At 37.4% G+C, this 24,621-nt stretch overlaps 1 protein-coding gene across 2 annotated transcripts in view; it reads right to left on the bottom strand.

The window, feature by feature from the left end:
• Positions 1-1,171: 1,171 nt before the first annotated feature.
• The window catches only part of LOC132822285 (inter-alpha-trypsin inhibitor heavy chain H3-like), a 50,045-nt gene continuing 26,595 nt past the window's right edge, over positions 1,172-24,621 (bottom strand). For both annotated transcript variants that reach the window (XM_060835461.1, XM_060835462.1), the window contains 11 exons: positions 22,286-22,467; positions 21,159-21,344; positions 19,283-19,422; positions 18,825-18,982; positions 16,500-16,550; positions 13,860-13,880; positions 11,943-12,056; positions 10,885-11,086; positions 7,783-7,955; positions 5,525-5,636; positions 1,172-5,423 (listed from right to left, as the gene is read on the bottom strand). In XM_060835461.1, the coding sequence (XP_060691444.1) occupies positions 5,279-5,423; positions 5,525-5,636; positions 7,783-7,955; positions 10,885-11,086; positions 11,943-12,056; positions 13,860-13,880; positions 16,500-16,550; positions 18,825-18,982; positions 19,283-19,422; positions 21,159-21,344; positions 22,286-22,467 (1,484 nt within the window). In that variant the 3' untranslated portion in view covers positions 1,172-5,278. The remainder of the gene's footprint in view (positions 5,424-5,524; positions 5,637-7,782; positions 7,956-10,884; positions 11,087-11,942; positions 12,057-13,859; positions 13,881-16,499; positions 16,551-18,824; positions 18,983-19,282; positions 19,423-21,158; positions 21,345-22,285; positions 22,468-24,621) is intronic.

Genomic DNA, 24,621 nt, shown 5'->3' with positions numbered 1-24,621 from the left:
CAAATACTGGAATTGTTCTTAATTTCCCGATCATGCAAATCAACAAATAAAAATGATAATGACATGAAGAGATTCCTCAGATACTGAAGTAGTCTATGTCTAAACACAGTAAGAGCTGGACAATATCCAGGCTTGGGCGGAACAAACTGGCAAGCAACATTCATGGCTTACAGAAGCTGGATAATGGCTATCTCCAATAACAATCTAATCATCAACCCTCCTTGTCATTCAATGGCATTACCATCACTGAATACCCCACAAATGACATTCTGGAAGTCACCAATAACTAGAAACTGATTTGGATTAGCTATGTAAACACAATGGCCATAAAAGCAGGTCAGAGGCTCAGAATCCTGGATCAAGTAATTCACCTCAAGTGACTCCCCAAAATCTGTCCACTCTCCACAAGGCTCAAGTCAAAAGTGAGATGGAATACTCCCCACTTCTCTGGATGAGTGCAGCTCCAACAACACCCAAGTTTGACATTATGCAGGACAAAGCAGCCTACTTGATAGACACCACATATTCCATCTTTAATGCTTGGTAGGAGAAGTGTGTACCATCTTCAGGAAATCAAAGATCCTTAGACAGCACCTTCCTAACTCATGACCACTTCCATCTAGAAGGACATATACAGCAGATATATGACACCACAACCACATGCATGTTTCCCACCAAGTCACTTACTATCCTGAGTAGGAAATGTATTGCTGTTCCTTTACTGCTGCTGAGTCAAACTCCTGGAATTGTCTCCATAATGGCATTGTGAGTGTACTATTGTACATGAAGGCAGCTCACCGCCAACATCTCAAGGGCAACTAAGAATGGGCAATAAATGCATGCAAGATTTAATTTAGAAACAGCTGTGAAAAAAATATGATTAACAAGTAGACTAGAGAGAATTAAGAGCAAAGAGAAACATTCAGTGAATAAAAAAAATCAAACAAGTTAGCAATACAGGAACTCATGCATTCAGAACATGAAACCAGTATACCAAATCACATTTAAAGAAAACAAGCAGGAGAACTAAATCTAATCCAAAGTTGAAAATGTTTGTCACAACAGAAACAGGGACCTACCATTCTATTAATTGTAATATAATGGAAGTGAATATAAAATCAGAAAATGCAGACTGAACAGTTGCAATAACAACAGCACGTACGGATAGAAATAATTTGAAATAAAATTGATTTATTTGTGTAAATTTGAAATAGTACATTCTGTATGTATAACAATTTTTCAGTGATTAAGCACTTTGTTGTAACTGTATTCAGCATTACAATTATACAGTCACTAAAACCCATGCAAAACCTTAAAATGGAGCCTGGCTTAGCCTGGAAGACACACAAATTTCCTTCAGTTCACAGGAGGTGAGTACACATCAAGATGTTCAAGCTTGATAGGTCCAGAACATCTGACCATTGCATGACAAAAAATGGCAATTAGCACACATGCCTGCCTAAGATCATTAAATTATAAGAAATAGGAATGAGAGTAGGCCATTCAGCCCCTGCTTCACCATTCAATAAGATTATGATCCAATATGCCTTCCATTCCACTTTCCTGCCCTTTCCTTGTAACCTTTGATTCACCTACTGATCAAGAATTTATCTCAGCCTAAAATATACATAAGGACTCTGCCACCACAGCTCTCTGTGGCAAGGAGTTCCAAAGACTCTCAATGCTCTGAGAGAAGAAGTTCTTCCTCATCTCAGTCTTAAGTTTGCACCCCTTTATTTGGAAACTATGCTGTCTGGTCCTAGACTCTCCTGTGAGGGGAAACATCTTCGCAGCATTTAACTTGTCAATCTCCTTAAGATTCCTATATGTTTTAGCGAAATCACCTCTCTAAACTCCAATGAGACCCAATCTGTTTAACATTTGATGATAAGACAATCCCTTGATAGTGATCATTCGAGTGATCCTTCGCTGAACTGCCTCCAATGAAACAATCTTTCCTTATAATGAGAGGACCAAATAGCACCGAGTCCCTTTGTGTTGTAGCTTTCTGCAGTTTTTCTCCACTTGAATAATGTTCTCGAGTCATAGAATTGTACAGCATGGAAAAAGACCCTTTGGTCCAACTCATCAATGCCTGTCAGATATCCCAAATTAGTCTAATCCCATTTGCTACCATATGACCCATATCCCTCTAAACCCTTCCTATTCATATACCCACCCAGATGCCTTTTAAATGTTGTAATTATACTAGCCTCTCTCACTTCCTCAGGGAACTCATTCCATACACGGACCACCCTCTGTGTGAAAAAGTTACCCCTCAGGTCCCTCTTAAATCTTTCCCCTCTCGCCTTAAACCTATGTCCTCCAGTTTTGGACTCCCTCATCCCAGGGAAAAGACCTTGGCTATTTACCTTATTGATGCCCCTCATGATTTAATAAACCTCTATAAGGTCATCCATAATCCTCAGAAGCTCCAGGGAAAATAACCCTTGCCTATATAGTTCACATCCTCCAATCCTGGTAATTTCCTTGTAAGTCGTTTCTGAATCCTTTCAAGTTTTATAATATCCTTCCTATACCAGGGACATCAGAATTGGATGCAGTATTCCAAAAGTGGTTAATCAATGTCCTGTACAGCCCAGCATGACCTCCCAACTCCTATACTCATTACACTTACCAATAAAGTCAAGCATATCAAACGCTTTCTTCACCATTGTGTTTACCTGTGACTTGACTTTCAAGGAACTATGAACCTGCACTCCAAGGTACCTTGTTCAGCAACATTCCCCAGGACCTTACCATTAAATGTATAAGTCATGCCCTGATTTGCCTTCCTAAAATGTAGCACCTTGCATTTATCTAAATTAAACTCCACCTGCCACTCTCAGTCCACTGGCCCATCTGATCAAGATCCCGTTGTACTCTGGGGTAACCTTCCTTGCTCTCCACCACACCTCCAATTTTGGTGTCATCTGCAAACTTACTAATCATACCTCCTATGTTGACATACAAATCTTTTATATAAATGATGAAAAGCAATGGACCCAGCACCAATCCTTGTTGGCACACCATTGGCCTAGGCCCCCAGGCTGAAATGCAACGCTCCACCACCACAGTATGTTCCTTATCTTTGAACCACTTCTTATCCAAATGGCTAGTTCTCCCTGTATTTCATGAGATCTAACCTTGCTAACGAGTCTCCCATGTGGAACCTTGTCGAATGCCTTACTGAAGACTATATAGGTCACGTCCACCGCGCTGCCCTCATCAATCCTCTTTTATATTTGTTCAAAAAACTCAATCAAGTTAGTGAGACATGATTTCCCATGCACAAAGTCATGTTGACCATCCCTGATCAGTCCTTGCCTTTCCAAATGCATGTAAATCCTATCCCTCAGAATCCCCTCCAATGTCTTGCTCACCACTGATGTTAAGTTGACTAGTCTGTGGCTCCCTGGCATTTCCTTACCACCTTTCCTAAATAGTGGCACAACATTAGTCAATCTCCAGTCTTTTGGCACCTTACCTGTGGCTATTGATGATACAAATATCTCAGCAAGGGGACCAGCAATCACTTCCATAGCTTCCCACATTCTTTTGTTCTCCCTTCTAAAATGAACTTTGCATTTTTCCACATTTTCCCTCCATTTGCCAACTTTTTCCACACTAACAATCTATCAGTATCTCTCTGTATATTGTTTGTATCCCTCTTACAACCTGCTTTTCCACATACTTTTGCATTGTCTGCAAATCTAGCTATAGTCCATTCACTTCCTTCCTCCGGGTCACTAGTATACATTGTAAATAAGCCCTTACCCCCACTCACAGTTTCCTGTCTGTGAGCCAATTATCTATCCAAACCAATATACTACCTCCTGCAATCTTCTGGAAGTTCAAATACAACACAGCTACTGGTTTTGCCCTATCCACTCTGGTTGAGATTTTCTCAAAAAACTCTTAATATTGGGTGGCACGTGGCCTAGTGGTTAGCACTGCTGCCTCACAGCGCCAGGGACCCGGGTTGGATTTCAGCCTCGGGCAACTGTCTGTGTGGCATTTGCACATTCTCCCTATGTCTGTGTGGGTTTCCTCCGGGTGCTCTGGTTTCCTCCCACAGTCCAAAGATGTGCAGGTTAGGTGAATTGATCATGCTAAATTGCCCATAGACTTACGTGCATTAGTTGGGAGTAAATATGGGGAATATTTAATAATATTTAATAATAAATAATAGGAAAAACTGTGTGGGTTACTCTTCGGAGGGTTGGTGTGACTAGTTGGTCCAAAGGGCCTGGTTCCACACTGTAGGGAATCTAATTTAAAACGTTGTTGACACGATTTACCTTTCATAAAGTCATGCTGACTCCAGTTGATTAGATCATGACTTTCCAAATGTTCTGAAATTACTTCCCTAACAATTGATTCCAGTACTTTTCAACAATAGATGCTTGGGCTAATTAGCCTATAACCACCCGTGTTTTGAACAGGGGTGTCACATTAGGAGTTTTCTAATCCTCTGGTACTTCTCCAGAATCTAACAATTATTGGAAAGTTACAACAAACTCGTCACTATCTCTGGAGCTCCCTCTTTTAGGATTCTAGGATGCAAGCCATCAGATTCAAGGGCCAAATTTGCATTTAGTTCAATGGGTTTGTCCAATACTACTTCTTTAGTGATGGTGATGGTACTTAATTTCTCCTCCATATTCTTTAGTATCAACAGATGATTGACCTGCAATGCAGTAGTCTCACAGGAAGTCTGCTGTCCACAACAGAGAAACTTTACAGAAACCTTCTGGTGCTGTTAGTCTCACCTCTCTTTCACTACATTGCTTCTCATGCCCCAACATGTTCAGCAGCATTCTCTTGCTGCAACTATATGGATTGTTGGCTGTCATTACATTGCAGGTAATGATTAGCACTTTCACCTCCTCCAGCTGCCTTCTTTCTCAAATTGAACTGTGATCTCAGAGAAAGGTGCTTAATTGACCAGCTCCTGTGAGATTGCACCTGAAATCCGGCTCCTTCCATGAACACGATGGAAGGTGGAATTGGATCCCAAGGCCAAAACATTTTCAGAAACTACAAGATTCAATTTCTATTGAGTCAACATGGAATTCACCTTGTAACAGTTGGTTCCATTTTTGACATATACAAATCGAATCTGACCAGATAACACAGGCGAGTAAATTACAAATGTGAAAATACATAATTGAAGTACTTGCAGATTTATAACTGTTAAACTATATGTATTCATCATATCAGCAACTGAATAATAAAGGGATACAAAAAGGTTAAACTTTCATCATGTGCTCTCAGATTATGAATGCAGTGAGTCAAATAAAGAAGAAACGACATAGTCAGTGGCAATTCCGTCTATAAATCCTTTCCCACTGGAGCGAATAAACCAGCATGGGATATTGGTGCCTCGGTTTGAATCAAGCCTGTAATCTTTCTCGTACACCCTAAAAATGAAAAGAAAAATTAATAAAACCCATGGAAGAAATGTACAGACAACCATTAAGTAGGATAGATTGAAAGTATTACAAGGGCTTTTCAATATTACCTTGCTACCCTAAGTTTGTGACCTTTTACAATCATTGTTGCACGAAGTTTGTCTTGATGTAAGCGAGGGCTAAAGTTACGTACCACAGCATTTACTTCATTGTAAAACTGGCCTGTGTCAAAATAAAGATAAATTAATTGACTGGAATATTAAATTTAGTGTGTCATAAGTGCAGGGTTGCATGGACAATAAAGAAAACTTAATTTATCCAGCAGTGGGGACTCATAAGGGTGAATAGATTTAGAAGTTGTTTCTATAAAGTTAAACCAAAAATTTAAGTTTTCTCATTTTGTAATGCTTTGCCTCGTACAAATACTTTACTAGTAATTTAGTATAAAATTAATAAGTTACTTTTGATATTTCAATTAAGATTTATTTTAAATACAGAGTGGAAATTAACGCTTAACTCCTTGGAAAGAGATTCAGAGGCAGCTGAAGGTTGGGATGTGTTCTGTGAAGGAAAGGGGTAGAGATCCAATTGCCCCCTGTTTCCTTCTAATTTAGTGAAAAAGGGCAAGCTAGAAGGCAGCATTACATCCTGAACGCCATTTGAGGCATTTAAATAGCTACTTACAAGCCTCATTCTGTAACCACTAATATTCAGTTACAGATGGGCAAATCCAAAAGGGAACAGCAAAGAATATCCTTGTATTCCTTGCTAGTCCTCAGGGCTGATTTGGTGGTCCCCCCTCAGAGATTCTGTGCCTGATAGATGCAGTCAACAGCCAGAATGGAGGGACTCTGGACAAAATCCGCCTTCGCCCTGTAAATTGGCCCTTTTTCCCTACCAACTCAAACTGCTCACAATGACTTCTATCCAACAGACTCTCTCCCATTTATCTATTTCTGGGGTATCATTATTGATCCCTGATGAGGCATACACAGCGGTACTGGCAGTGGTCACCATTGTAAATTAACTACCAATGGGCCTCCTGAAAAGGTCACAGGGTTTGCCACGAGCATTCTAGTTGACAGATAGGTTCCCTCACATGACCATTACATTTCATGCAAACAGGTACTTTCAAAAATGGCAGAATTGTGGCTAAGATTTTGTAGCCTATGTAGGATTAGGTGTTTTCAGTGGCACTGACTCCCCCACCATGAGGAAAGTTCACTACATAGAGTGCCAATCAGCTTAAGAGCTCACCGGTGAGCTTCTCAGTGAATCACAGGTCATGACATTGGGGTATCACCTCACCAGAAACTACCAGCTGTCATTGGGCAGATTGTCATCGGAGGCCTAGTCTTCATGGATCCTACGTCGAGAAGGTACATTTTTATTATTTTGCATCTCATGGGGTAAGGATCTGCAAATAAGAGGATAGGAGGCTTTCTGCAGCTGCTCTTGACTCCCTAACGCTGCTTCAATTAGCCCTAGAATGGGTAAATGGAAGAGCCAGGTAACCTGGTTTCTCAATAAAGAAAACACCCTTTTTTTCTCGTATGCTGTGAAGATAAGTCTTCAGGTCACTGGTAGGTTGAGGCCCTTCAGTGTCCATTGATCACTAAGCGCCTTAACTGCTAGCAATAGATTTTTTCTCCTAGCGCTTAATTCCTGGGAGGGTGAGATGGAGCAAATATCTCTCCAGGGTCCAACTTGCCCAATTATTTGTTCTTCCCATCATCTCCCTCATTTTGGGTGGAGGGGGAAATTATACACATAATTTCCATTAATCATAAGTTCCAAAGTTTAAATCTCCTTAAAACAGGGTAGAGTATTCTTCTTCACAATTTATTTCATGAGTGAGTAACTGAACTTGTGCAAGTTTTTCATTTTTTGATTCTATCAAGTGTCAAAAACAGATAGATGGCTCTAAATTCACTGCCAGTTTCAGTTAAGGGTGTAAATTGGGACATATAACCTGCAGTCATTACTGAATATGGTATTGCAGTCTACTAGATTTTGTGAAAAAGGAATTTGTAAAACTTACTCAAAAAATATATGTCTTGTTAGTGATGTTCAATGTTTACAATACCAACAGCAATTTGTATTTATACAGCATGTTTAATTTAATGCGACATCCAAAGGGACTTCACAGAGACATTATAAAGCAAGACATGACACAAAGAGACATTAAGGTAGTTAATGATAACTTGGTCAAAGAGTTAGGTGCTAAAGGATGGCTTAAAGAAAGAAACCAAAGAGAGATGTGGAAACATTTTAGATGAGAGTTTCGGGTCTCAGCAGTGAAGGCACAGTCATCAGTAGAAGAGCTTTTAAATTACTGGGCAACTAATGAAGTGTAAACTCTACATACCAAGCAATCCATGGGTCATATTTGACAAGCTGTGGCTGTCAAGTGTATAAAATCCCAGAAAGTCTCTGTGTACAGTGTGGTTTTTCCTCACATGATGCAGCACAATAACAAATGTTGCATCATCTCCCATTGTTAGTGTGAGATTCTTCTCTTTCATAATTGAGATTGAGAAGCTAAGAAATAAATGTTACAGATGATAAATTATGCCATGCTTAATCTTTTATATCCTGAATGTTGAATACAAATAATACTTTTTAAAAATTATCCATTCTAATGATCTATTTTAAACATCTTTAGATAATTAACAAGCATACAATTCATCAAAAACCATTCAATATTATGGTAGCGATGGGGTGTAGAGGTAAGAACGGAAAGAAAGAAAGGAGGGTAATGAGACAAGATGACCTCTAAAGCCTTGATCTGTCAATTATTATGATTGATCTTATGTTTCAGCTCAACATTCTTGATACTCTCCTTATCAGGCAGAGTCAGAATCAACATTTTAAAAATAGATATTCTTAATATTTATTCTTTGTTTGGAATTGGACTTGTGAGCGGGCATGGAAGCCAAATCTGGATTGTCCAACTTCTCAAGTTAGGGTTGCCTTTTCAGTTGATCTTTTTTGTCTCTGTAGTGAAAACAAAGATCGACTAGACTCATAGAGTTGTACAGCATGGAAGCAATGATCCAATCGTCCATGCCAATCAGATATCCTAAATTAATCTAGTCTCATTTGCCAGCAATTTGGCCTATATCCCTCTAAACCTGTCCTATCATATACCCATCTAGATGTCTTTTAAATGTCGTAATTGTACTAGCCACCACCACTTCCTCTGGCAGCTCATTCTATAAAAACACTTTGCATTAAAAGGTTTGAATTTTTCCCCTCTGACCTTATACTTATGCACTCTAGTTTTGGACTCCCCTACCCTGGGGAAAAGACTTAGTTATTCACCCTATCCATGTCCCTCGTGATTTTATAAACTTATATAATGCCATCCCTTATCAACTGACTCTCCAGGAAAAATAGCCCCGCCCTATTTAGCCTCTCCCTGTATCTCAAACTCTCCAACCCTGGCAACATCACAGGGTTGGATTTGAACTTAAAAGGACGTGCACTCACTAGAACAGCTATTTTCCTTTTGAGTTCCTATTCTACATTAGCTTTGTTGTTGTTAAAGTACATCCAATTTTTGGCTGGAATTTCCCAGCCCACTACAGCCAGGGAGAAGTCCTGATTGCTGAGACTTGCTTGTTTCTCTATTGATATCAACATCAGAGGTTCCAGATCACCATATGACCTGAGAACATAGAGTAGTGAAGATGGGATGTTGACCTTAAACTGGGTGTTGTAGGAAAAGGGAACTAAATTATTTTGGATTCAAGAATAATGGGTATCAATCAGATCATTAACAAGCATAACTAATATCCCACTGTTTGCAGCCTGTATTAGCCCCTTCTGTCCTCTGATTTACATAAGGGAGATTTTATGGCCATTGAGAGACTGATTTGGGCCCTGTTCTACCATTAAGTGAATCTGGCTGCTGTGCTTCTTGCTGCAATGCACTATATTAATTCTAGCCAATTGAGTATTTAGGTTGAAACTAGACTTTTGATAGATTTTATTCAGCAGACTGGATGGGGCATAGAAGCTAGCTGCTTAATGGTTCAATGATTTCTGGATAATCCATTAGCCACAATCTGTGGGAGAAACAACTGAAATTCTGCATTTCCAGGCCAAGTATACTTTTGGAAACCTAAAGTTGAGTAGTCAACTGCTTCTTGTCCCATACATTGGTCCCTTTAAGCTAGTCTGATTGGATTTACACAATATTGAGGTTGCATTTATATCCCTCCCATGCAATTTATTAGAGTGTATCATATATCTTCCTGCAGAGGACTTATTGGACAATGAATGGAACAGTTAATGATTCTCCTTTAGATTGAAGCAAACCATCACATTCTGTTCCTTTATAGGCAGAGCTGATGTTCGGAAAGGGTGATTCTTGAAAATTATTTAATCAAGTAAAATATTTCTTTAAACTTTCAAATTTGTGCTGTGTTCCTTTTTACATTATTACAATTACTTGGCTTTTCTTTTTATGAAAGCCACTGAAGATGGGCAGGCCTGTTTGTAAACCATATGTCTCAGAAACTAATGGATGGATTTCAATTAAACTTAACGCACAGAGTATGGGCTGTGGAAGAATTTGAAGCATTTCCCAATCTGAATGGTGTTTGGTTAATATAATTCTAAACAGAGAATATTTAAGAGGGTTTTTCTACCTGATGAGGCCTCTAGTTAATCCACATCCACCAACCTGATCTAAAATTTCTGCTCACATTTTAACAGCGATAATAAATTCCATCACAACAGTTGAGACAATCCAAAAAGTTTTAAAACAATCAAGATTGTAAATCAAAACTACATAAAATTTTAATAAAATGTTAATTCACTGTATTTTCCGATGTTTGTAGATTCATTACAAAATCCCAGGATCCTAATATGCATCTTTGTCATAAAACCAATCAGTTCTTCCACAGACCATACTCTGTGTGTCAATTTTCATTGAAATCCATCTGTTAGGTTTTTGAGACACATTGTTTATAAACAGACTGACAAACAGGCCTGACCACCTTCAGTGGCAGAAGTAATCACTTGTTGCCTGCAAGGCACTTTGCATCAATTCTGATGTGATAATTATAACGAGGCATTATAACTATCCTCATTTCATGTCCTTTGTATTTTTAATTAATGCTAATGAAACTAACTTTGCTTCAAGTATTTCACTATTATGAATCTTCATCTATGTTTTATTGCACTAAATATTGGTATTCTCTTTTGTCTGATGGATGATATCTTAGTCTTTACCTATATTTTGTATTGACATATTTGTTCACATATTGGAACAAACATAACTGTAAAAGCAACCCATAAATCAATGAAAAGATTTTGACATTACAAGCATTTTGACATTACAAGCATTTTGTGAGAATTAAAATAGTTGAACATTGTTTTTTGGCTGGATTCATACTGATATCACCACCAACTGTTTCTGAATCATAAATGCAATGCTGCAGTATAACTAAATAAACTGTACCTTTCTTTTGTTAAAGACACTGTTTGTGACCAGGGGAAAGTAATCTCATCTTGTCCATGAACGATTGCAATCATTTCTGTTGATATTTCAACTTTTATATCCATTTTATTACTTGCAATTCCAAGCTTTCCAAAGTAAGTTTTCATTTTCTTGTTATTTTCTACTTCCTTCACTCCAATCAGCTGTCCATTTACAACAAAATCTAATTAAATTTAAAAACATTAATGCATCATAATCATGCCCCATTCAAATTAAAATCTGGACAATCACATCTATATAAAACAAATGATGACTGAAAATAAGTGCTATCGAGAGTAACCAGCAAACGGGTTATCATATGAACCAACAAACTTATTGATAGCTGAAAAAAGGGATTGATATTCTAATGATGTTTTAATTCTTCATTACAGCAGCTGTAATATTTTCAGAAAGAGCTCCTTGATTTATAACTAATTTAATAAAAGTCAGACAACAATAATATTCAATGAATTTTAAGACAAGGATGTTAATATTCAATGAAATGGCCATGATATCAGGAATAAACTGTGTTTTTTAATTGTAGATATAAGGAGCCATACCCAATATTCTTCAGCAATGGGTGGTTACTTCAGAGAATCCATGAGTAAGGGTGTGGGGAAATATGAAATAGAGGAAATGTTTAGTGAAATATCCATAAGACTTGCACAAAACAAAATAAAGTTGGATAGGCCACTTCATAAAATTGGAAGCATGATGCTAAATTGTTCATTATAAATATTGCAAGATCAAATTCTGGCTCCATCTGTCATTTACACAAATGTAGAAAAGCACCATGATAAATCTGAATCATTGATTTATTGTTTACTACAAGTAACTATGGTATTATTATTTCCTCATATTTTTTCCTTTAAATTAGTAAACATTTCACTTGGATCTTCCTTCATAAGGCAGGGTGATGGGCAGGTCAACTAGAAGACTTGCATAATGGCCAGCTTTAAGGCCATTGTTAATATGAGGTGGTTCTGTTTGGTAATAATACACAGCTACCTTCCTTTTCTTGTGACACAGGTTACACCTACCTTTATATGGATCCGTGACCAGATTTAGAATTGCTCCTGGTTTACCATCAACGTTGAAACAAATAGCATCAGTGTGGTCGTTTATTGAAATGATAAAATGAGGATCACTGTCAACTTGAAAAAGATATTAAATTGTAAGAACATTTAAATCATCACCACTTCTACTTAAGACAAGTTTTAAGTCCATATTGCATCAACTTCACATTTCTTTTTTACAAATGCAAAACAATCAGCAAAGTAAGCAAGTACTTTCTTTCATGTGATCAGAATTTGGCAGGGAGACTGGCTTAAAAGTAATTGACTCTGACACCTAATCCAATGATGTGCTTACTGGACTTTGGCTTCTGATAGGCTATCAATATTGCTGTGAATACCTAGCTCATAATGTATTTCACATAACCTTTATACTTGGGAATTAAAGTTTTAAAACATGGGAAACAGATAAGCAATTCTAAAGTAAAATGGAATTCAAACAAACTTGGAATGAATTATGTTTAAAATCTAATCTATGTTTATTATGCAAAGTCAGCACTGAAAAGGAAGAAAACTTGAATACTATACAACTCATTTCTGGACTTTTTGTTAGAGCTAGGGTATGTACTGTTATTTCCATAAATAAGCTAAAATTTCACAGCCAATAATATAATTTAATACTTTATTGAATAATTCAATGCAACATTCCAATAATAGAGTTTGAAAAAGATTGTCAAAGAAAATACTGCCCAGAGCCTAGTAAGCTTGACAACAATGGCATTTAAAAATTGATGCATACAAAAGCAAACTGAAAGAACAGCAGATCAGAAGCAACACTGATATGATACAGATCTAAAACAATTTTGTAATAATTAATAAACAGAGTGAGAAGAACTGTAAGGAGATATGCTAATTTCACTAAAATTTAAGGTCAGAGAAAGACTAATGTCTAATGAACACATTAATACACTATTATATTCAGTACTCAGTATTACATTCAATGATACATGGATCAGAACCAAGATCAACAATCCTTAAGCAAAAGACCTACTATTTATCCCCAAGTCCAAAAAGAGTGCACTTTAGGAAAATTGTAAAATGTCCAGACCATCTGCATTTGTGAAGTTGGAAATTTGATGGATGATAGGTTCGCAGTGGAGATAATAAAATTTTACACAGGATTGTATAGTGTATTAACTTTGGACAGAAAAAATAAAGAGGAGATGTTGTATTTGGTAATGGTTCTGAAAAAGTTACATTTGTTTCACCCACTCTGATATCACAGAGCCTTTGGATTGAAACACTAACCTTTGCATGGAGCAGATATATTTTGTACAGGTCCTGAGAGTCCTTAGTCAATATGTTTGGCTAGTATGGAACTTGCACTTACTGCTATCATGTAATAAATTGTCTTGTATATCAAGACAAATGCCTCTGTCATAAAGATGATACAATGGAGTACCCCCTTCATAGATTCTAAGGATAATATAAACAAAGGATATTTGGTGGTAGTGCACTGCCTCAAACAACCCTTACACAGTGCTACATATTGGCAAAGATGGCAAATACCTCTCAGAGCTAGCAACGGAAATGAGGGAAAATCCCACAACAAATGTCTAATTGTGTGTAAGCGAGCCAGATCTTCATTGGGGTACAGACTGTACTATGTTTGACTAAAGTGTTATAATATGTTTGTCCATATGGCCTTCTGGACACTAGAGAAATTTTCCTTGAGAACATTTGTTCTCCATTTCTTGTCCCAAGAGATTATATGGCTGCAAGTTCAGAGGTGAAGAGGAAGTGTTTAAAATGATACTGTGGTCATTTAATATGGGTTCGCTTGATGGTCTTTTTGAGTCAATCAATTTTAAATATAAAATGTAAAAAGTTGGAAGTTTTATTAATAGTACTATATAAAGTACAAATGCTTAAATTGTGTCTTACCAGATGTGAAGGCATGAACACCTGCAGAAAAGAAGATTAACATTAATGTACAATCAACAACCAAAGTAGCTTCAAGTACTTTGTTGCAGAAGGTCCCTGCAATATCTTCTGAGTGGCATAGAAATGAATATATTTGCTGGATGTGTCAATTAAAAACATATATTGCAAGTAATTCATATTAAAATTTATTTTCATTTGCAAACCCTTCCATTGTTATGCCCTTCCCCACCTTTTTAATTTCCTCTACACTCACAATCCAAGATATCTGCGCTCCTCTGCTTCTGGTGTTTTGTACATGCTTAATTTTATATACTCCACTATTGGTGGTAATATCTTCAGTTGCTGAGACTCCAAGCACTGGAATACAAACCCTGTGTTCCCTAACTGCTCTTTTTTCCACATTATTGTCCTCTAAGGCACTTCAAAATAAAGTTTTGGTCATCTGTGCTAATAACTCCTTATATGGTTTGGTGTTGTATATTTAAAGTTGGATGCATTGATCCAATTTTGAAACAGATGAGCTGAGCAGGTTTGCAGTGCCAAGTGTAATATATTTTCTAAAAGAGTCAGAGAGGTCTACAGCACAGAAAAAGGCCCGCTGGTCAAAGATTTGCACCTAACTATTCTAAGCCCATTCTCCAGTACTTAGCTCCTCCCCTTGTATGCCTTGGCATCACAAGTGCATACCTAAATACTTCTTAAATGTTCTGAGGGTTTCTGCCTCTACCACCCTTCCAGATAGTGATTTCTAAATCTCTGCCATGCTCTGGTGAAATAATTTTTCTCACATCTCCTCTAAATCTCCTCATCACCTTAAATGTATGCCTGCTGTTTATTGAGGAGAAAGTGAGGACTGCAGATGCTGAAGATCAGAGCTGAAAATGTGTTGCTGGAAAAGCGCAGCAGGTCAGGCAGCATCTAAGCAGCAGGACAATTGACATTTCGGGCATGAGCCCTCTTCAGGAATGAAGGGCTCATGCCCGAAACGTCGATTATCTTGCTCCTTGGATGCTGCCTGACCTGCTGAACTTTTCCAGCAACACATTTTCAGCTGCTGTTTATTGATGCCACCACCAAGGGTAAAAAATCCTTCCTATTGTTCCTATCTATGTCCCTCAATTTTGAACACTTCAACCAAAGTCTACTGTGCTCCAAAGAAAGCAATTCTTTTCTATCCAACCTTCCTTCATACCTAACTCTCTCTCCAGCTCAGGCAATGTCCTGGTAAATCTCCTCTCCAGTGCAATCACATCCGTCTTATGATGTGGATTCCAGAACTGCACACAATATTCTAGCTTTGGCCTAACCAATGTTTTATACAATTTAAACATAACTTTACTGATTTTAAAACTCTATGCCTCAGCAAACAAAGGAAAATATGCCTTCCTAATCATTTTAGGTATCTGTCTCACTACCTTAAGGGATGAGTGGACATGCAGACTCAGGTCCCTCTGATCTTTGATGCAATCAAGGTCCTGCTGTTTGTCATGTATTCCCTTGCCTTGTTTGTCCTGCTCAAGTACATCACCACACATTTATTCAGACTGAATTCCATTTGCCACTGATTAGCCCATCTGTCCAGCCTATCTACATCCCTCTGTAATCTAAGTTCATCTCCCTGTTTACCACCCTATCAATTTTCATATCACCTGCAAATGTTCTGATCAACCATTCTATATTCAATTCAAAATCACTTATGTAGACCACAAACAACAAGGGCCCCAAAACTGATCTCTGAAGAACATCACTGAACACAGGCTTCAAATCAGAAAAACACACCACAAAAACAAACATCAAGCTGCAGACTACTCAGACCTCTCTCTGTTTATGCTAATTTTTAGGTATATCACAGGCTTTCTCCCAGAGAGAGGCGATAGAGAGAGGGAGAGAGAAGAGAGAGTGCAAAGAGAGAAAGAGAAGAGAGAAAAAAAGAGAAAAGAGAAGAGAAAAGAGAAGAAAAGAGTAAAGAGAACAGAAGAGAAAAGAGAAGAGAATATGTGCTTTGCAACAAACTCATAACTGGATTCATTAAGAAATTTGGTTGATTGATTTTTTTAAATTCAAAATCTGACTTTGTAAAATAAAAATGTTTTTTCCAGTTATGTTCTGATCTATTGAATAGTGAGTTTACAGTGAAAGTGTACTTCTTCAGCCTTTGCAGCAGAATTTTAAATAAGAATCCCTTTCTCTGAAGCTTTGGTCTTCCCACATACTGATTCCCCTGTCTGCTGCTGAGATGAGTCAGCATTAATAATTTGACAGGAAAACATTCTACAAATCATTTTGGACGAAAACAGGCAGAGGAGGAATGACCTGATGTTCCTTACCTGCATTCACCTGCCTGATTAAACTCATCCTCAACTGCAAATTCATTACTGAAGGGCATTAAATTCTGCCCAATTGTTGGGGTAAAGGGATGAAATTATTAGTGATAGAAGCACTTTGGCTCTGGCAGATGTTCCTTTGTCATTCTCTGTTTACAGAGTTGCCACAACCAAGATTTTTATTTTGGTGAGGGAAGTGCATTGGCTTCATTCACATATTTTTTTCAACAAAGAATCTCACACACTTCAATGGCATGTTACCGTATTTCTCAGGTACACATTGAAATAAGATTAATGTTGGTTTCCAAAAACTTACGGCTTTTATATCCTGGAGCACTATGATGTGTTTTTTGTGCGCTGGGTTTTTCTGGAAAATAATGTGAAACACATATATTTACATATTTTTAAAAACTGCACCAGTGTCCAACATGTATCCATATAATGTTGTTGGATCCATGTTTTAAAGAATTACATACATTGTAAAAGTAGACCCTTTTTGTTTACAGCTCTTAGTCAATTGCCTGTGACCACATGATATGCAAGAAGAAGAGAGATTTAAACAAATATAGAAAAGAGACATATATTGAAAAAGAAAGCAACAAAAAAGCACATGATATTTATAGAATATTGATTTTGGAATAATGATATATATTTTAGAAAAACAGAAGATATTCAGGCATTCTTCACAGAAACTGTGGAGGTAGAAATAGATAAATGACAATTTATTTGTATTTATATGGAACCTTTTATGTCATAAAATATACCTTACAGGAGTGCAATCTGGCAAAAATGAATGCAAATCCAAAGAAGCAGAAATGGGACATCTAACTATGTTAGGTCAAAAAGGTAGGATTTTATTTAGTTCTTTGAGGATATGGCCAAATGGAGAGATTTAAGGAGGGAATTCTTGAGAGTAGTGCTTGGACAGCTTGGACATACTGTTGATGGGCCAAGAAGATGGTAGATGCACAAAAGACTTCAGAGGCATGTTGAGTTCCCATTAGATCATAGGACTGAAGGAGTAGGGAAATGTACAACTGTGAATTGATTTGAACACAAGAATGCACAGGAGACATTGCACGGTTACAATTAGATCATTTGGATGGGATGACATACAGGCATAGACTGAGGAGTGGTTAATAAAAAGGTAACAGAATAGGAAGGCTCCAACCAGAGGAATGCAAACATACCTAACAGCAGGAAAAGTAGGCCTTTGAACTCTCAAACTGTTTCAATCAAGTCCCACATGGTCTTCCAAACTCTAATAGAAATAAACCCATGTTCTACAAACTATTCTTGTAACTTATCCCATTCATTCCAGGTATAAATTTAGTAAATTTCACTTGACCTGCCTCAAATGCATTTATATCGTTCCTCAAACAAGGAAATCAAAACTGCAAACAGTGTTCAAAGATGTGATCTAGCAGTATAACCAAAGGATAGAAATTTTAATTTTACATCAATTCCTCTTATAATACAGGACAGTATACCACTAGCCTTTTGGATTATGTGCTGTTCCTGCATTTTATGAATCATGCACCAAAAAAATCAAGATCTACATCATCGAACTCCACAAACTTTCTCAGTTCTGTTTTTTTCATTCTTCTTACCAAAATGAAAACCTTGAATTTTCCCAATAGTACCCCATCTGCTAGATTTCTGCTCATTCAAAGTATCTACTGAGTCTGTCATCTTCTCTGTTACCAAATTAATGGTGCTGTAGGTGGCAGGTGGCTCATTTGTCCTTGGGACAATGGTGACCAATATTCTGCAATATAAAATCCTTTGCTGACAGTAGGTCCATGTTACTATATTGGAAACAATTTGGGATAAATAATAGGTAGAATGCCTGCTTTAATGAGTGTACCAATCTAATACTGAGTCCATCATCAATTTCAGCCACTTGAAATTGACGCACAATGAGAGAGAGCTAGAGAATTAGAGTTGAACTTAATGATCTATATAATAGTAGAAGTTCTTTGTGTGGGAAGGAATATGAAAGAAAGAATAGAAAATATATTCTTCATAAAATAATTAGAAAGTAAAGGAAAAAAAGGAAAATGGAGACTCACATTTTTCTGATGTCTTTTGGTGATCCACAGAACAAAACAGCAACATTATTATCTAATAATAGTGTTTCATTTTTTTTTTCAATTATGAAGCAGTGTAGTTGCCTCTCATGAACTTGGATGATCAGTTAGCTTTCTTCAATATAACTAAATCTCTTAGCTGCTTTTCATTGTCTTTGGAAAATCTTGCATGGTTCAGGATTTAATTTCTTTGTAAAATTTAATTACTAATTTTTCTTTTAAGGTTATCTCTTTTCAAACAGTTAGTTTTATTTTTTAATAATGCTCCAAAGAATCATATTGGATGTGAAACATTAGCTCTATCTCTCTCTCCACAGATGCTTCCAGACCTCTTCTAGCACTTGCTGTTTTCATTACAGATCTTCAGCATCCACTGCATTAACCTTTGTCTTTAGTACTTCAGAGATCTTAATTGACAATTAACTGAAAAATGAAATCTCTGCATCAGCAAAACAGGTGGCCTTTTAAATCAAATATACTGACTGATATAAAGGGTGAATATCAATTTTAAAATCAAGGCTGGATGAAAAGTAGTTTTATTCAGACATTACCATCTTCTGTTGATTTGTCAGCCACAAAGCTGTCATTCTTGTTTTCCTCTGGTTTTGTAACAACCATTGATGTTAATGGGGTTACAAAGCTGTACTTCAGTGACAGTTCCAGAATTCTGTCAGTTAGGTTTCCCTTTTCATTTGTCTCTGCAGAAACCCTGATGGTAACAATTGGCAACAATTAATTGTGCAATGTATTGTTATCCAGCACTTAAATATTTGTGCTGTGATTTAAACAAATATTTCTGTTAGCACATTTAACTCTTCATACATTTTGACTCTACAAATAATCAAAACAGATAATTAAAGTGACTAAATTGTTATTAGTCATTTTGCACAATGTCATTCTACTTTTCAAGTTCTAATGGGCCAGCAATATAAGTCTAGTTATTATTGCTTGTATATAAATACATTTTTATGTTGTTACATTCATAGACAGATGACTGCAGTTACTTTACCGCTTCTCTAAGAGCTGTTGTATGGTCAAATAGGCCCACAGTCGCTCAGTGAAGTCACCAAAAATGTATTGCTGCTGCTGAGTAACATTTTCACCTTCTGATACTTGCACTTCAGCTTTTAGAGTTAGGTTTTCACTGGCCTGTTGAAGAATTAAGGTGTTAGGTTGAAACTTACAGTAAAAAGATTAGGAAGGCACATCATGCCTTGTTTGTTTTGTTCTGTAACAATCTTACAATTTGAAGTTAAACTGTTGTATTCCTTGTACATACACCCACAGTATTAGTCAGAAGGCAGACAATGAAAGAAGAGCATATAATTATAAGTCAAAATGGTGAGTAGCTTGGAGCAGAACTTGCAGGCTTTAGTGTTCCTTTGCATCTGCTGCCCTTGCCCTTCTAGATGGTAGCGGTTATGGATTGGAAGGTGCTGACTAATGAGCCATGGTGAATTCCTATGTGTATCATGTAGATAGAATACATTGCTGCTACTGAGTCAATGTTGGAGGAAGTCAATGTGGTGGATGTAGTACCAATCAAACAGGCTACTTTCACCTCGGTGGTATCAACATTCATGAATGTTGTTGGAGCTGCATCTGTTTATTATTGCCTTCAGAGCTGCCTCCATGAGCTAAGGATCAGGGAGACACCACATGACCAGCAACCAGGAGAAATCCAGGCTACAGAGTGCTAGATAAAGTTTATAAATACAACTTGTTTTGTTACTGCAAGTTATCAGTTTGTCTGTTAAGTAAATCAGCTTGAAATTTTCAAGTAAACTGAACCTGCGGTATATACCAAACCAGTTTGACGGTGGTAATTCTGCGTTAAGAAAGATACCACAAGAATATGATAACAAGTGGAGAGTTTCCATCACACTCCTGGATTCTGCCTTGTAGCTGGTGAACAGACATTGAGACAATGAAAGGCAAGTTACTTGTTGCAGAACTCTTAGCTTCTGCCCAGCTGTTATAGGCACAGAATTTGTCTCAATTGTCCAGTTCAGCTTCTTGTCAATGATCACCACCAGAATGTTGATAATGGAAAGGACAGTGGTTTAGTAATACCATGGAACATCAGGGGGCAATAGTTGGAGATTCTAGTTGAAGATCATCATTGCCGAGCACAAAAACAGAAATTGCTGGAAAAACTTTGAGTCCATTGACCCTTCCTCAGAACAGAAGTAAGCATTAACTCTGCTTTTGTCCACAGATGCTGCCAGACTGGCTGAGCTTTTCTAGAAATTTCTGTATTGCCTGGTACTTGTATGGTGTGAATAATACTTGCCACTTATCAAGCCTAGATATTGTCCAGATTTTGCAGCATATAAGCAAGGCTGCTTCATTATGTAAGAAGTCACAGAATGAGCTGAACATTCTGCAATCATTTGTGAACATCCCCACTTCTCATAATGGATGGAAGGTCACGGAAGATGACTGAACCTAGGATATCATCCTGAGGAACTCCTGCAGTGTGCTGATACATAAATGACTTATCTCCAACACAACTACCTTCCTTTATACTAGGTATGGCTTCAATCAGTGCAGAGATTGACTCCAGTCGTACTCGGGCTCTTTGATGTTATGTCCAGTCAAATGCTGCCACTTTGTCAAGGGCAGGCACTCTCACCTCACCCCTTACAGCTCCCGGGGAGGCATTAGAAACAGAATTCATGATAATAAAAAAGGGAAATAGATAAATAAATTTAAGAATACTTTTGTAAAGCCATGATTTAAATTAGGAGGAAAATAGAGTTAAGCATATTATTCTCATAAAGGGTGAATACAGGCATAATGAGCAAAACAACTCCTACTGCAATATATATGATTGATCTAGAATGTCAATAAGTTAATTGGAAAAACTGATAGTGAGTACTTACAGTGTGAGCAATGACCTCTGCTGTGAGAAAATCCAGGTGATTGTCTGAAATCTTGCCAGCCACTACAATTTCTGACCCATCGTAATACTGCCTAAAATTTGCCTGAGTTAAATCTGAGATTGCATTCTCAGGATATTGCAATTCAATATTCAAAAGCAAGGGGTTTGCTACTTCATCATAAAATCCCTGTGAAAAAAATCAGAAAATTTAGGAATTTGACATACTTTTTAACTAATCATGACATTAAAGAGCCTGAAAAAAACCACTGAAACACGAGTTCAAATGAACTTGTGAGTCTGTTTACTCCTAATATTGAAGATTTGTAAGATTAGATAGACAGATAAATTCCCTACAGTGGAAACAGGCCCTTCGTCCCAACAAGTCCATATCGACCTTCAAAAGAGTAACCCACCCAGACACATTTCCCTCTGACTAATGCACCTGACATGATGGACAATTTAGCATGGCCAATTCACCTGACCTGCACATCTTTGGACAAGATTTGTTACTCAGTTTCAGCTGACAGTGTGAAAACTGCAATGAAATCTAGAGACCCTGGATTCAACTTTGAAACAGGAGGGCAAACCTGTAGAAATATGTCGGAATAAAATTACATAAGTACTAAAATTATAATTGTCCAAAGTACACTTACCACAAAATCATTCCTCATATTTGCATTTCTTTATGATAGCTGTCCTATTCACAGAATTCTCTCAATCTTACAATTGTCTAAAACTTACCATATATTGCAGCAGGGCGCAAATACAAATCTAAGTGAAACTGCAACCATACTGAACTGTTATGATGGTGTTATCAAGCATATCCTTCCCATCTAATTATGTGCAACATTAAAAATAATGGTGAGCAAAATCAGTCAGGCTATAAACCCTGTGTCCATCACAAACTTGCCTTCGTGCTACCTGGCTGGATTAATATCTAGATTAATTTCTCTCAGAGATGATCCCACTCTGCTATTTTAACTAGCAGAAGTGTGCTTATAATCCAGGTCACTTGCATCAATTGGCTGCATTTGCACTGAAATTGTGAGAGCAGTGGAAACAGCTCTGAGGCAATCCTGGGCCATGCTAAATAAGCCAACATATTTAAATATTTAATAATTATTTTACCTGAAGTTGTAAGGGAGCATCTGAATCCTCATAAATTCTCCGTGCTACACCATTATTGTCCAGTGCCATTTTCTCCAGAAAACTGTATTTAACATCAAAACCAAACCCAAGGCAATACACATTGTACCTGCCATTAATGGCACTTTTCACATTCTGCTGGATTGTTGTTGGGTTTGATACACCTATAATTAAAAAAAAGCAAATATAATTTTTTTTTGAGCCAAACATTCGGAGAACTGTGTTCTCAGACCAAACTTGATCCAATTCTAAGACATGATAATGAACTATGCAGGTATTCCTATTTTCACAGACTTGTTCAGATGTTCTGTCAGAAAGCTGAAGGTGGTTGACTTGGGTTATTTAGAAGATTGACCCCATTTATAGAATTACTAAGCCATATGTGCAGTATTTATATTACTGAGACAGGTATTTCATGACATGTTCCTCAATAGGTCAACTTCTCATTGACAGTTGAATTCTCTGTAATAATGCAAGGTACTCTCATCATGTCATTTTCTGTATTTGAAATCACAAGCTTTATGAGCACTGTGCCTTTGACAGTGATTTAAAAATTTCAGATTTCAAATAAACCCATTGGACTATAATCTGATGTCATGTGACTTCTGAATTTGTCCATCCCCGTCCAACATCAGTACCTCCACATTAGTCTGTATGCTCTAATATCCTCGTAGAAAGCAGGTTTGGGCTAAAGTCAAACTCTGCCTAACCCAGCATTGATTCAACTTGCCTCTGGAAAAAGGGAGGGAGTACACACATACAAGGTGTTACACATTACTCAATGGGAACTTTCTACCCTCTGAGTGAGAGGATTGTGGCTTTAAATCACACTCTGGAGATGGAAGCACCTTAATATAGGCTGTCAATGCAATGTTAGAGATGTTGTCTTTGAGATGAGATAATAAACTGCCTCAGATGTGTTAAAAATTCCATGGCATCATATTGATTGTGATGATTAAAAGTGAGGGCCCTCATGGCACAGTAGAATTGGATCAAGTTTGGTCTAAGAACACAGTTCTCCGAATGTTTGGCTCATAATGTCCTTATCTCTTAGCCAGGAGGCCCAGATTCAAGGTCCACCTGCTTCAGTGCTGTTTAATAACATCCTTAAACAAGCTGTTTAGAAAATATCTGACCCATGGCTAGTGGGTATCGATAAGGTGCTGAAAGCATATGGATTACTGGAAAATTCTCATTGTTATCCAGACTAATTTTGTCTCTCAATAAACACAAAACAACAGATTTTATGATTACAAACAAATTTTTTTGTGGAATCTTGTTTGAAGGTAATTGGCAGTGACTAAATTTCAGAAATAATTAATTATTTATAAACCGCTAAGAGAAATCCTGTGGGTATGAAAAGGTATTAAGGCTAGCCAAATTTTTCTCAGAGCCGGAAGTGTACTCAGAAAGGCAACTCTCATACTTTTGGGTCCCATTAAAGCATAAACAGATTGAAGGCAATTGGAATTAATTCAGATTACTTAAGGAAGTGACCTAGGGAGTCTTCTAAATTCCCCAAATTTGTGAAATAGATAATCCATCTGGTTAGGCATTTCTCTAAAAGCAATGTTAGATGTTTTATTTCTATTATGCTGTTAATTACCTGAAGGTATTGGTCATGAAACATGAAATCATCACATTTTTTAACATCAGCAGAAAAGGAAGCACCAGAATGTAAGGCCTGATACCATCAATCTCAGGTCTAACCTGGCTCAGTTCAGTTTCAAACTTTAGTTCAGTCCATGGGAAGTGGAAGTCCCACCCTCAAGAAGTCACCAATGGGCATTAATGGAATTATATTCAGTTTGCAGGAAGACAATTATAAGGATTTCAGATTTGGCTGGGGAGGAATTAAGGAGCTTGCAGGAGTGGGTACAGGTACAGGGCCAGGGTATGGAGGCCAAAGGGAAAGGCACAAAATAAAGGGAGGAGGCAAAATATTGGAGTTTAGTACCACAATGTGCATAGAACACCCTCTCAAAAAGGAACATAAGAACTGGGGCTAGGATTGGGCAATTCAGTTCCTCAAGTCTTGACCACAATTTAATACAAACATGGCTGATCATATCTCAGCTCCCACACAACTTTCTTGCCTGCTGTCCAAAACCCTTCAACTCATTATAATTAAAACTCTGTCTAATTCATCCACAAATTTACTCAATGTCCCAGCATCTACCACACTCCACGGTAGTGAATTCCACAGATCTACAAACCTTTGAGAGAAGTGGTTCCTCTTCATTTCTGTTTTAAGTCATCTACTCCTTATAACTATGACCTCTCATTCCAGATTGCCTTATGCAAGGAAACATGTTTTC

This window comes from Hemiscyllium ocellatum, chromosome 14 (assembly GCF_020745735.1).
Source record: "Hemiscyllium ocellatum isolate sHemOce1 chromosome 14, sHemOce1.pat.X.cur, whole genome shotgun sequence".
Lineage (NCBI taxonomy): Eukaryota > Metazoa > Chordata > Chondrichthyes > Orectolobiformes > Hemiscylliidae > Hemiscyllium > Hemiscyllium ocellatum.
This window is presented reverse-complemented; position numbering and strand designations above follow the sequence as displayed.